Raw genomic sequence first — 13,973 nt, 5'->3', positions numbered from 1 at the left:
AATATTTAAATGAATTTTCTAATATAAAGACTTACAATGAGTAGAATGTTCCAAGCAAGTTGATTTTTAACGTTTCTACATGGTAATAAAATATAATGTACTTCTTGCAGGAGACACAGTCTTTCTACTACTAAATTACTTAGCCCTCAGATATCTGGAGATAGTGATGAATCAGATTCAGAATCTAAACGTGGCATGTGCAATCGAGAGATAGTGAGAAGAGGAGCACTCATTCTTTTTTGTGACTATGTGGTAAGTTTTGAATTAGAAATTTTATAACTATGATTCTGAGTAATTTTCTTAGTTTGCCAGTTCAAAAGTGAGAATTGAGGACTAATGTGAAACTAATCATTTTCTTTCCAGGGGACACTTATGTAAACTTAGGTACAACGTCATTTGGCATTTTTTCTATTCTGAACTAGTTCTCATGACATGTCTAAGGGTACCTGGTAGATAATAGAATAATCTGTTAGGTATTATATCCTTTACTTGTGTGTTGCTACCAGTGTACTAAGTGCTGGATTTTCCAACGTTAGTAGCAGCACAGTTTCTGGTAGACAACAAATATCTATCTCTGTATACCATAAAATAAAAGGTTTTACAATAACATTTCACTTCCATTTTTGGTTCCCTAATGAGAAAAATTTCTGTGGCTTCAGCCTCTTCATGCCTCAGTATTAGCATTTTAGTTCATTGGAATCATACCTTTGAAGTGAACCTTCCTGCAATACTTAGTATTGCACTTTAGTTTGCATTGCAAAGCACTTTTGGGGAAGCAATCTTCATTCCTCTCAGATTCAACTAGGCCAAAAGCTATGCTTAAAAAGCACTTCAACCCCTAATGGGCTTTTAGTCACTGTGGTCAGATTTGAGCTAGTCCAAGTTAAAACTCTTCAAAACCTCTTCACTGGGAAGTGTTGGCTTTTTGGCACCACGTAGTTAGTTCTACAGGTCATCCTATGTTATGTTGCACTCCTTGTTGTTATGTTTAGCCTCTGTAGGCTTAAAATTAATTACTGAAAGACCTCTTTGGATGTGTTTTCCAGAAGTTACTCATCTAGTGTTTAGGGCAAATAGTAATATGAAGTCTTTAAAGGGAAGTCTAAATGAAAATCACCCTCTACAAGAAGGTGGTGTATGTGTGCTTCTTTCAAAGAGTATTTTGTTAAAAGCAGTGTCTCTGAGATGTCATTCTCAATTTACTTGTGTCTACCTGGGAGGGACTCACAAGGATCATCGAGTCCAACTCCTGGCTCCACATAGGTCCACCCAAAAAAACAGACTCTATGTCTGAGAGTGTTGTCCAAATGCTCCTAGGACTCTGGCAGGTTCAGTGCTCTGACCACTGCTCTGGGAAACTTGCTCCAATGCTTAACTACCCTCTCACCTTTTCCTGTTATCCACTGTGACTCTCCCATGATGTAGCTTCAATTTGTTCCCTTTTCATGTCATGGTTTCCCATTTAGTGGTGTAATGATATTGAAAAAGGTGGTTACAAATTTATTATGACTCTTAATTTGAACAAGCTCAAAAGCATATGAAAAAACTAATCTAAAAATAATGGTGGCAGTACTAAAATATGGACACTTTGCACCATTATTTTAAAATAATTACTGGAATTATGTATAAAAATCTTCATGTGTCAGTGTTTACTAATTAGATACTTACTATGCATGTTATTTTTTTCCCTTTCAGTGTCAAAACCTGCATGATTCAGAACACTTGACTTGGCTTATTGTGAATCATGTTCAAGACTTGATTAATCTGTCCCATGAGCCTCCAGTACAAGACTTCATTAGTGCTGTTCACAGAAATTCGGCAGCCAGTGGTCTCTTCATCCAGGCCATTCAATCACGGTGTGAGAATCTTGCAGCTGTAAGTCTAACTTAACTTTTTAAGAAAGAAATCACTTAGATTCTAGTATAATTGTAACTGATAAGTATGCAAATTCTAACATTTCCGTGTCATTTATCAAATTGTAATGTTATTTTTGAAGTCACCTGTTAAAAAGAAAAAGCAAGCAAGAAGTGAACTTTATAATTGACACTGGACTTTTCATGAGCTTCAGAAATTCAGCTTATGATTTCTGTTGGTTATTCTAATTTCCAAATTGAAAGGAGTGGATGATTAATTGTAGGGATGTAGGATTGTACTCATCCCTCTTAAACTTGGGAACTAGCTCAGTGAGAAAGTTATTTCCTGGGTTTCTTTTAGAGGTAATAGTAAGAGATGCTCCCACACCCTGAGCAACCTGGTAAAATTTTCTCTCTCACTGTCTATGGATAAGTCCACTGCAACTGCTTTAGTGCCCTAAGCATCTGAGTAAAATGCTTTTAAGCTGAAATAAATCTGAGCTATAGTATGCTTGTCTGCCAATAGGTAAAATTAACTGTGCATGTTTGAATGGAGGCTGTAGTCCTGTGAAATACTGGTGATTTATCAGTCAAATTAGTAAAATTAAAACACCTTATGTTCACAATCTGCTCTTAAAAAAAGATTCCATAAGTCATTTTTTTCTGTTTTCACTTTAGAATACATCTTAAAATATATATAAATATGTATATATAAATTTCCTTGTGCTCCTTTATAATCATGCATAGCCATCACTGTTTCTATGATTACATGTTCAAAATATCCCTTATGCTTTTCTTGACCCTTACACTCATGTCTTGACTCTGCTTGTATTTTTACCTCCTTCCAGCAATCATTCAGGTTTATCAGTTTTCAAATCTTTCCGTGATTTTGCTGAAGACTTCTCTTTTTTTCCTTAATTTGCTTTCTTCTTCATGTGTTTTTGTACTTGCTGTTTTTACAGTTAATCACTGAACAAACCAGTGTTCATATAAATTAACCCAGTCACACAGACTTATTAGTATACAGATTATTATATTGGTCAGTTTGATGTCTGCTCTAGTGTTTTTATAAGTACCTTTACCTTTAAGTTCTTTTTATTCCAACTGATTGACTTCTTTTGTTTCAACATCCTCCTATTTAACCTTACTGCCATCAGTGTTAGGTATGTAATGTTCCGTTTTTGTGTTCTTTCGATGTTTAGCCTACGACTCTGAAGAAGACTTTACAGTGCTTAGAGGGGATACATCTCAGCCAGTCTGGAGCAGTCTTGACGTTGTATGTTGATAAGCTTCTTTGTACTCCATTCCGTGTGCTTGCTCGCATGGTTGACACACTGGCTTGCCGTCGGGTAGAAATGCTTTTGGCTGCAACTTTACAGGTAAAGATAAATACATTTATCTGCAAATCAGTTTGGGTAGTGCTAGCAATAACAATCAAATGTAAGTGTTTAAAGTTATTTCTGTGGAAAAATAATGCTTTATGTTATATATAGATATGAGTGATTGCATTTCAGTTTATCTGCATATGAATCTCATAATCTGTTCTAAGTACATATGTGTATTTTACTTGTTTTCTTGTGACTCCTACAGAACAGCATTACTCAGTTACCAGTTGAAGAACTGGATAGAATTCAGGAATACCTTCAAAACAGTGGATTAGCAACGAGGTAATACCAGTACCTGTTAAAATATCAAGTTAAAGAATTTTGTAGAAGCTATTATGATAGGTTTGAGTTTTTTTTAAGGTATGATAGCGAATCCTGTTAAGAGGTAAAATGAGAAAAGCATCATATAAGGTGCATGCATGTTGTAACTGAAAGACAGTTGTGTTGGATGAATTTAATTCTTAAATGCATTTTGCAACTTCGAGAAAGCCAAAGGCTCAGAGACGTCAGGTTCTCTCTACCCCAGCCCTTAAAAGTATTTAACTTTTAATTAGTCATCCCAAATTAATTTTGGCAAAAATTACAAACTACATTGCTGTGAAAATAACTTTATTTTCCTCAGACTTGTTTCCTCAGTTTTTATCAGTTCCAGCTGTTGTTTTTTTTATTCACTGGTTTAATCTCCCTGTTGTTTATAAGTAAACTACTATTATCAAAAGGAGCAAAGCATTCAGTCCTTTCAAAAGCCTTATTCAATGATGGAAAGAGTAATTTAATGCTCCCGATGTCATTGCTATCTGAGGTTGATATCTATTGACTGAAATAGGAAATAGAAGTGGGGTAAAGAACATGAAGCCTAAGACAGTGGTAGATTGATAGCAATGTGCCTTCACTTATGAGATTTAATTTAAAAATATAATATTAGTCAGAATCTCCAAATGACTTTTACATGACTTTTGATAGCAGTACTGGAATCAGAAAAAGAAACGAAAAGAAAACACTGACTGCAGTGGCTTTTAAATCCACAAACAGAAATTCTTAATCTTAAATATCAGTTTACTTACTCAATTTTCTTAAAATGGATTCTTGTTTGGCATCTGTTAGAACATATTCATGTGCAGGCAAGTCTGTATGTTAAATTTGATTCTTATTCACTAAAAGTGTACGCTACTTAAGGCTTGCATTTTATGCATTTATACAAGCTCAAAGTCTAAATCAAATCTTTATTGTTGGTGGTACAGGATTGATTTTTTTTTTGTCTACGGGTATCTGATGAATTTTTCAGTTTTACATCATGTGGGTGATCCAGCAAAAATCTTATGATGCTAGTGCTTTTCTGTCCCAGTTATGAACATTAGTTCACTGGATGAGTTTCTTTTTCGAAATGCTTTCTGAAACTAAGTTGGCTCTTTGCTGACATTTTGTTTTTATTTTCAGACACCAAAGACTTTACTCACTCTTGGATAGATTCCGTCTAATGGTGGCACCAGACACAACTAGTCCTTCACCTCTGGTTACCTCACACCCACTAGATGGAGAAGACCAACCAGGTTTAGAGAATGTAATTCTAGATAAAGTAAGATTCTATTTAGAAATGCCTTGGCTCAAAAAGTATTCCCCTTATTACAAAATATTTGATAGCAGCTTATTTTTACTGTGCTCTTAAAATTGTCAGTGAATCTCAGATAGGGATCAGTGAATGATTTCATGTGTTAGCTGTTAGGCTAAAGATTGATAATTAGAAAGTGCATGCATATTTCTTATGTATATGGTGCCATGAAAAACTAACAAGTTTTTTTTCTCTCCATAAAATTAGAGGAAAGATTTACAAGAAGGTTCAGTACAGATAGACATACACTGTCATCTGTTTGCTTGATGTGTTTCCAACACATTTATTAATTTGTTGACTGAAAATAACTGGTCGTCTCTTTTTGAAATTCTGTCTTAAATGTCATTAGATACACTTACCTCAGACCAGGGTGGAATGCTACGAGGATTTTGAGGTCTTTGTCTTCCTTTCTTTGCAGTTTATCTCATAAGAGTTCATTTCTCCTTTTCATTACTTCATGTTCTACAGTGATGCATAGAAACTTTAAACGTGTTTAATAGAGATGGCAAAAATTACTTGATTAGCCGATAGTTTAGAGTTGTCCAAGAGAGCTGAGGATCACACTGACTTAATAGAAGGACTGAGAACAACTTAGATAGTAGGAGGAAAGACTGTGCCCAGAAACCATTTGCCTGTGGTTTTCTGTCTTCCTCTGTGTAACTTTAAATCTTGCACAAAGAAGGTTTTCATATGCTTCCTTCACAGTTGGATCCTAATTAGTATCAGCTGATTCATGGTTAGTTGATAAAGAAAACACAATAAACAAAACTCTTAATATTCTTCAATTAAATTAGTTATATTTTTAACTTATCCTCTAGGCTCAGCACCATAAATGTAAGGAGTAAGTCTTAATTTGTTTCAGTGCAACTTTCAGTGTAGATACTATCTTCATCTGATATGTTAGGCCACTGATTCTGGAGACTTTTCTTTCTTTGCTACTGTATTTTTTTTCATTTAATTATACTTGACTACCAAATACTCCTGGTCGTTTTCTAAATGCTGTCATCAGCTTTACAATCCTAATACACCTATGCTATATGCTAAGCTTTTTTGGCTTTGATTCCTGTCCAGACTCCATGACAAATAGACAATTTGTCTATTTATCTTATTTTAAGATGGTCCATTCATCAGTCACCTATTTTGCTTTTTCTCATGGGTGGTTTTTTTTTTTACAGTTGCTTTTTGTTCTTGTTGTTGACATTGATGTGGCCTAGAAATCTCTTAAAAGTACCACAATTAAATGACATTAAGCACTTCTCCCTCCACCCCTGAAATTGTTTAATTTTGTGAAAATAAAATGTACTAATTTTTTTCTTCAATTATTAAAGGACTGGTATATGTCACTAGTGAGGTCTCAGTGTTGCATCAAGTCTGACTCAGCACTACTTGAAGGTGCAGAACTGTTAAACAGAATTCCTCAGCCTGACCTGAACTCCTTCATGAACAGCAAGGTAACTTTTTTGTCTAATGGAACAGTATCAGCTGAAGATGTTGTATTAAACTGTTTCTGATATTCTAGTTGGTAGTATTAATAGATTAGATTCTTAAATACAAACATTTCAGATTTATGTAATACCAGTACTTCACATATTGGATTTCATTAAGTTTGGGAAAATAAAATGCTGAATGTTTTTTGGCTCTGTCTAGCAATGGTGCTATTAGTTTTCTAATAGTACAGGGTGTGTTTATGGAGTGGAAGTGAAGTGGAAGTGTATGTATCCACAGTTCTAATGTTTTACATAATTTTGTTGTACAGCCTTTTTACAAGACCAGATGATTCTGAAACTTTTGATCATCTATACTAGGTTACTTCTGATATAGCTCTCTTGTGGCAGAGATGGTGAATCTGCAGTGAGACACAACTCGGTTTATTAAGAGCATAATTTGCTCAAATTCTCTACAGTCCGTTTATTGTTGGCATGCAGAAATGATAGCGGGAGACTATTTAAAAATAGTTTATACTTTCTCATTTTGAAGAGAAACAAGTAGTATTCAAATATAGATCCTGTGGAGTCACAATGCTGAGCTACACCTTTCAGACTTCTAGAATTTAAGATTCAATTTACTAGAGGTACTTTTCAAGGAGACAAAATATAAATTTAAGCTAAATCGAGACTCAGAGTTTTATTTTCAAGCTTATTTATTTCTACTGATTTTTCTTTAAAGAGATTAAAAATTCCTGCGATGTTTGTGAAATGGGTCATGATGATGGTAGGTTTTTTTTTTTTTCAGATAGTGACTTGTCCAAACATGCATACCAAATAACTGATAGAGGTTGCACTTTTCAACCCTGTGTTAACTAATATTTCTGCCAAATTTTAATATTTTGGGCTCAGTTGCTGTTTGTTTTCTTTGATATGTTTGTGAAAAGATTCAGAAAAAGAGTTTTAATAACTTCTGAGTGTAGATTAAAGAAAAAGAAAAAGGGAAATGCATTAAGTTTTCAGGCAGAATACACAAAGCTATTTTATGCTTTGCGTAACAGGAATATAACTTATCTGGGAAGTACAGCAGAAGTTTCCTTGTTTTCCCCACTGAGAGATTTGCACTCACTTATGATGAAATCTTTTAAAGAATCAGTTTATCAACAAATAGACCTTACTTGTTTGGTACAGTTTCTTGAAAATTCTTTGTATACAATTCAGCAGCTTTATTCATATTCTGTTCTGAAAACTTGTACTGGGCATATTGATTTTTTTCCTTCCAGACCAGGATATTGGCGTTTAGAGTTTAAACTGAAGACAAATGTGATCTCAGTTATGGTGTTGTTACGCCACAATAGAGTGGAGGTCTTATAAATTAATAAACTATTAATTTACAGTTATATTAATTTGGGAGAACAGTTCTGTCAAATGCTTGCTTTTCTTTCAAAGCAGCGTATTTACTTTTTATTTACTGTTTTATTTCAGGAATTCAACCTGAGCTTGTTAGCACCTTGTTTAAGCCTTGGCATGAATGAGATCTCACGAGACCAGAAGAGTAGCCTTTTTGAAGCAGCTCGGAGGGTAACACTGGATCATCTGTCCGCCACTGTACTAAACCTTCCTGCCAGCCACCAGGTTTTCCAACCACTTTTGCCAACTGAGCCATCAGCCTACTGGAAAAAACTAAACGATATCTTTGGTAATAGAAATAACGGTCTTTTTAAGTTTATTCTCTCCTCTACAAAGGTAGTTTGCAGATGTCTTGTCAATACATGAACTTAGTATTTAAAAAAAAAAAGTCAAGATGCTTGGCATAAAAGTGCCTATGAAATAATTCCAAAAAACATTTATTGACAGAAAAAATTCAAACTGCTAGATTACATCCAGTCTTGTCTTATAGGCGATGAGGTGATGTATCAGTCTGTGATGACCCTTTGTCGTGCACTCGCTCAGTATTTGTTGTTACTGTCAAAACTACCAACCAGTCTCCGTGTTCCTCCTGACAAAGAGGATGATATCCTGAAATTCGTAGTGATGTCAATAGAGGTAAGAAACTAAAGCATAAATAAAGATGTGATGAAATATTGGGAAGGAGCCAACTTTGACTTAAGTTGATCACCATGGAGTGAATTCTGATCCGGGCAAGTTGTCTTAGTGCAGAAGTTTAATTAGTGGTTCTTTTATTTGATCTGTGCCAGAAAATCAGATGGGCCTATTGGGCAATGGTAGCTTTTTACAAGAAGAAATTGACTGAACGATACAGTGATTTTGACATTTTGGAAAAATGTCCTGCACTGTTTCTGGGGCATTGGATAGACAAGGGTTTTTTATTTTTATTTTGCTTTCTTTTTTCTCCCTGTATAATGCTCTTAATTTTCTTGTAATTTTCTGTTTTCTCAAGAAACAAAATCATTTATTCTGTATGACTTACTGATTAAAAATATATACATTACATATTGCTGTAAACAAAAAAAAAAAACAACACCAAAAACCATCAAAAACCTTCAACTATAAATTCATATGTTTTCAGAATTTTGTTCTAATGGCAATTTTTTATTTTTTCATAGGCGTTATCATGGCATTTAATACATGACAGACTTCCAATAAGTATAGATCTGCAAGCTGCTCTGGATTGTTGCTGTCTGACTTTACAGCAGCCGAGCCTCTGGAATTTGCTGGCTTCTGCAGCCAATGTGACATATGCTTGCTCTTTAATTAATTGCATTAAGTTTATCATAGAAGCAGGTGAGTCCCATTTGAACAGCTATGGAAAAAAAAAATCCTGATAGTCCCAGTGATCCAATGCTGGGTGTTAGCAGTATGTCCTGTGAGGCCTTTCTAGCCAATTCTGTGACACTTTATTTTTAGTATTTTAATTTAACACTTAAAACTTTGTGTTTATTTTTGATCTCAGCAAGTGCCTTGGAAATGTAGATTTTTAACTGCTTTGTGGTTTTGAAGTACAAAAAAATAGAATGTGTGATATTTAAAAGATATTACTGTTACATATTTTTGTCTAAATTCAGTTGCCGTTGAACCTGGAAATCAACTTCTTAGTCCTGAAAGGAAGAAGAATGCTTCAAAAGGCTTAAGCGAGGATGAAGTTGATTCAAACATGCACAGTAAGTAGACATTGAATTCTGTGTTTGTCTTCAGTTTTCACAAAAGAAAAATTTGTAGGTCCCCTTTCAATTACTGTGTTTTTTTTAACAATAGTTCATCTGAAAGCTTACTTCTATTTGATAAATGCTTATCAAGTATAGATTGACAGTTTTCATATGTGTATTTTCGACTTGAAAGCTTGAAATGTTAATGGAGATTTTTCTTTGGGCAGTTTTGTCAGCTGTGCAGCGTGCTGCAGACAGCTTTTGAAAATGCTGTAGGATTTTTAAATTTCGCATGAGGGTAAAATTTAACTATTAATATTTCTCCTAAAACAAATGACAGATTCATTTCCTGCCTTTCTACTCTAATGGGAGAGAGTACGGTACTGAGTGAAAGTCAGGTGTAGTCCTCTAGAGTGGGCAGCATTGTCTCCTATATCCAGCTGTGCTTGTAGAGAGTAAGATTTCATTTCCATGTAGAGAATTGATGTGTTTATCAGATCTAGCTCAGAGAGAGCTATGAAAGTGCTTTGTTATGAAATAAGTGAGTTTCGTCACTTAAAACTGTAAGAAAAGCTCTGTTCAATGTGGCTTGCTGTTGCTGGGGTTAGGAAACCTGCATGTTTTCTACTTTGCTGGCAGATCTCAGCTATTGATATTCTCTAGCACTGAGACTGGCAAGCAATACAAACAATTGCAGGAAAGGTGGTGGTAGTATTTGTTTTAACGAGCTAACTGCTGTAGAACATTTCTTTGTCTATGTCCTTTGTGTGGTTTTGTACTTCTTAGACAGCATATATTTTAATTAAGCTTTTACACTTTTTATATGATCTTAACTGGTGTATTTTGAATAGATTCTTAAAAATAAATTTATTTTTCTCCTCCAAAAGAAATGAAACACATTACTGCAGCTTGTGAAATGGTAGCTGAGATGGTGGAATGTTTGCAGACTGTCCTGGCTTTGGGTCATCATAGAAACAGCAGTATCCCAGCATTTCTTACTCCTGTCCTCAAGAATATCATCATCAGTTTAGCAAGGCTGCCTCTAGTGAACAGTTACACAAGAGTGCCTCCCTTGGTATGTTTGTTATGTTTAATTTTCAGGCTGTAAAAGCTTTCGAAGAACTTTTTGGATAAACAAACTCGACTGCATCTTAACTTATATATTAGGACTTGATCAGTACCTACTTTGATCAGCCAGTTTAGCTTTTGAAACTCTAAATAGTAAAACTTTGTAAAGATATGAGATAAAGTTAATTTTGAAGTAAGAATTCTAACTAGAATGGGGTGTAATTTGCTCCTTACGTTCTTGTGTGAATGAATGTCCAGGCTGTAATTGAAAGAAAATTAGGCAAGGATTTGGGATTTTTGATAGGGTTTAATATTTCCTTCTGTTCTGCAAAATCGTTTAACCCTGGAAAGAATGCAAAATATACATGGATGTCTTTGACATCTGGATGCATAAGTTCATTAGATGCCTTGCTAAGTAAGTACCACAATGATGCAAGGATGCTGAGGTGATCCCAGTGTCTAAACTAACTCAGGTGCTTAGTAGTGGTACCATGGCATACTATGCAGGTACTTCTAGATTGTGCATCACCCTTTTTTCCTAAGTCATCATGGATCCTTTGGACAAAGTATTTCAGTCTCTCCTTTTTGGCAGACACAGTGTAGATTTAATAACACTGTGTATTAAATGCCAGTGTATTGTTAATGTTCTGAAATGATTTCAAATCATTTAACCTTAAACCATTGACAATATGAGAAAACAATCATCTGAAATGTATCTAAGTTCTTATGAGGTAAAGCAGAAGTGGATTTCCTGATCCCTGTTATACAGTTTCTCGGCACTGTGTTTATGAGGGGATGGCAAAAGATACTAATTTCATAAATCAAGACTTTTTTGACCACTCTCAGATGCATCTTCATGCTTCTTTAGCCATCTGTTATTTATTATCCCTGTATTACCTTTCAGTATCATTTCTGTACTCAATCCAGGTGTTACATGGCACTTAGCATAACTTAAGTTTTAAACTGAAATATGTGACAGCAACATTTTTCTTTAACGCTGTAACTCTCATAGTGAGAAATATGCAAAGAAAAAGTTAGTGTAAAACGTGCTAGCTGCATTAGCTATATAATCTTTCTGTATGGTTTCTTTATTTGGAGAATTATTTTACTGATTTGTGTCTCATTGCATTTCAATGGTGCTATACACAAGTATTATTGTCATGTTAGTGCAATTACTGTTTTGGAACAGTAGTAATCTTTCTTTCTTCGTATTTCACCAGGTCTGGAAATTAGGCTGGTCGCCAAAGCCTGCAGGTGACTTTGGCACAGTTTTTCCTGAAATCCCAGTAGAATTTCTTCAAGAAAAAGAGATCTTTAAAGAGTTCATCTATCGCATTAACACACTTGGTACGTACAGAATTAAAACTGAATGCAGTTAGCTCTTACTGAGCATTTTGCCTGTGCAATGAAGTTAGCAGATAACTGAGTTTGGTGCTACAACAGTCCTCTAAGAAAGTCTAGCTTTTGGATGCTCCTCTATTTTGGAAAGCCTTATAGATGTCATACTTTTTAACATTGGGAAGTCAAAATATCTAAATGTATGGTAAAACTAAGAAAAAAAAAGAACCTGAAGATTATACTGTTCAGAGCCCTTCCATTTTTTTATTTTCTAAAATAGAACAGTTTATAATTAAGCTGTAGTGATTACAAAAATCCTCAGTTGAAGAGGAAGCAGTATGAAATAGCACATTGTTTCTACAGATTTGATGTCGTTTCATGTTTAGTTTTGTATTACACATGACACAAATGGCTATCACTGTGTGTTTTCTTAGGCTGGATCAGCCGTACCCAGTTTGAAGAGACGTGGGCTACTTTGCTTGGTGTACTTGTAACTCAGCCTATTGTAATGGACCAAGAAGAGAACCAGCAAGAGGTAATGTTGCTCACTGAATGTTTTTTGGATGAAATTTTTAGATGGAACTAAGAAAAGCTGTTTCTGTTAATAAGTCTGTCAAACAAAAAAGTGGTGATCAAAATGGAGAGACTTTCTGGTTTTAGTTCCTTGTTTGCTTGTCCCTGTGAGTTTAGACCTATCTATCAATGGTGCTAAATAGTGAATCTGTAGCATCATGGTTTGAAAGCAGTATTAGAGTAATGACTGTATCTAAAGATACCCAGAAAAAATGCTGTTGAAAAATCAACGATGAGTTTGATTTCTTTTCCTAAAAGCGTTGTGAATAAAATTAGCTAACATGGAAACTTTTTTGAGAACGATCCAACTCAGATTTGGTCTCATTTGATACTTCGTTTCAACAGATAACTAATGGATTGGTTCAAACAAAGAAAATATACACTTTAAACGCTCTGAAATGGACACCTTCAGGTTTTAATCCTGTTAGGATAAGAGCGTGCATGTAGAATTTCAGTGATGGAGGGATGCCTTTCTGCTAGTTGCAGTGCTCAGTGTGTATTGCATCTGTCAGTGTCAGCTACATATCTGGCTAGGAAGAAGTCTAGTTGCCAGACTTGTTAATGGTAATTTAGTGGAAGGTAACAAACCAATATTCAGGGTTTTCAGGATTCTTTTTTTTTTTTCCAATTCAAATTACAGTAAGTTCATTTTACAGGAAGATACAGAGAGGACCCAAATTAATGTTCTTGCAGTACAAGCCATAACTTCCTTGGTGCTGAGTGCAATGACAATACCTGTTGCAGGCAATCCAGCAGTCAGCTGTTTGGAACAGCAGCCTCGCAACAAAGCTTTAAAAGCTCTGGATACAAGGTATTTTTTTCCACTTACTTTGAAATGTGTAAATTTATACTTGTGATTAATATGTAACTGCATTTAGTTTAATCTAGCAATAGCAAAAATGCACAGACTGTATTTTTTTAATGAATTTATAAAGGTGGATCTGTTTGCATAGAAGCCACGTGGACTTAGCATCATGATCTTACTGAGTTACAAGACAGTATCTGGAAGAAGGCAATGAATGTAAATTCTAGTCAACAGTGTGCAGAATGTATCTCTAAACATTTCTCAGTTTTAGCATCCCTTAAAATGCAAGTAAGTGTAGACGCAGCATTGTAGAGTAAGCTAGTCAGACTTGCACAGAATTGTTAAAGGGAAAATATGCTTTAATCATTTCTTGTTGGGTTTTCAGGTTTGGGAGGAAGCTAAGTGTTATCAGGGGAATTGTTGAACAAGAAATCCAAGCAATGGTATCTAAGAGAGATAATATTGCTACTCATCACTTATATCAAGCTTGGGACCCTGTTCCATCACTTTCTCCTGTTAGTACAGGTAGGTGCCTTTGGAGGGAGGGAGGGAGTGAATTTCTCTCAGATTTAAAAAGTAGAAATGATACTGTTAGGAGTTTGAAACCCAGTTTGCAGGAAAATAAGCCATTTTAAGACATACATAGTTTTAAAAATTGCCTTCTGTTTTGTTATAGGTGCTCTTATCAGCCATGAAAAACTCCTATTACAAATCAATACTGAACGAGAAATAGGAGATATGGATTATAAACTGGGGCAGGTTTGTTAAAACTTAATTTTGAACTTGGCTTTTATTACATTTTCTTCTAATT

The 13,973-nt window shown here is 34.9% G+C and overlaps 1 protein-coding gene across 1 annotated transcript in view; it reads left to right on the top strand.

The window, feature by feature from the left end:
* Positions 1-13,973, top strand: part of HTT (huntingtin) — a 78,073-nt gene that overhangs the window by 50,461 nt on the left and 13,639 nt on the right. Inside the window, 16 exon segments of the mRNA XM_420822.8 lie at positions 111-252; positions 1,696-1,875; positions 3,056-3,232; positions 3,444-3,520; positions 4,676-4,814; positions 6,176-6,298; positions 7,757-7,970; positions 8,172-8,317; positions 8,839-9,016; positions 9,298-9,393; positions 10,266-10,453; positions 11,667-11,793; positions 12,219-12,319; positions 13,014-13,168; positions 13,548-13,687; positions 13,839-13,921. Coding sequence (XP_420822.3) covers positions 111-252; positions 1,696-1,875; positions 3,056-3,232; positions 3,444-3,520; positions 4,676-4,814; positions 6,176-6,298; positions 7,757-7,970; positions 8,172-8,317; positions 8,839-9,016; positions 9,298-9,393; positions 10,266-10,453; positions 11,667-11,793; positions 12,219-12,319; positions 13,014-13,168; positions 13,548-13,687; positions 13,839-13,921 — 2,266 coding nt within the window.

This window comes from Gallus gallus, chromosome 4, assembly GCF_016699485.2.
Source record: "Gallus gallus isolate bGalGal1 chromosome 4, bGalGal1.mat.broiler.GRCg7b, whole genome shotgun sequence".
In the NCBI taxonomy this organism is placed as follows: Eukaryota; Metazoa; Chordata; class Aves; order Galliformes; family Phasianidae; genus Gallus; species Gallus gallus.
This window is presented reverse-complemented; position numbering and strand designations above follow the sequence as displayed.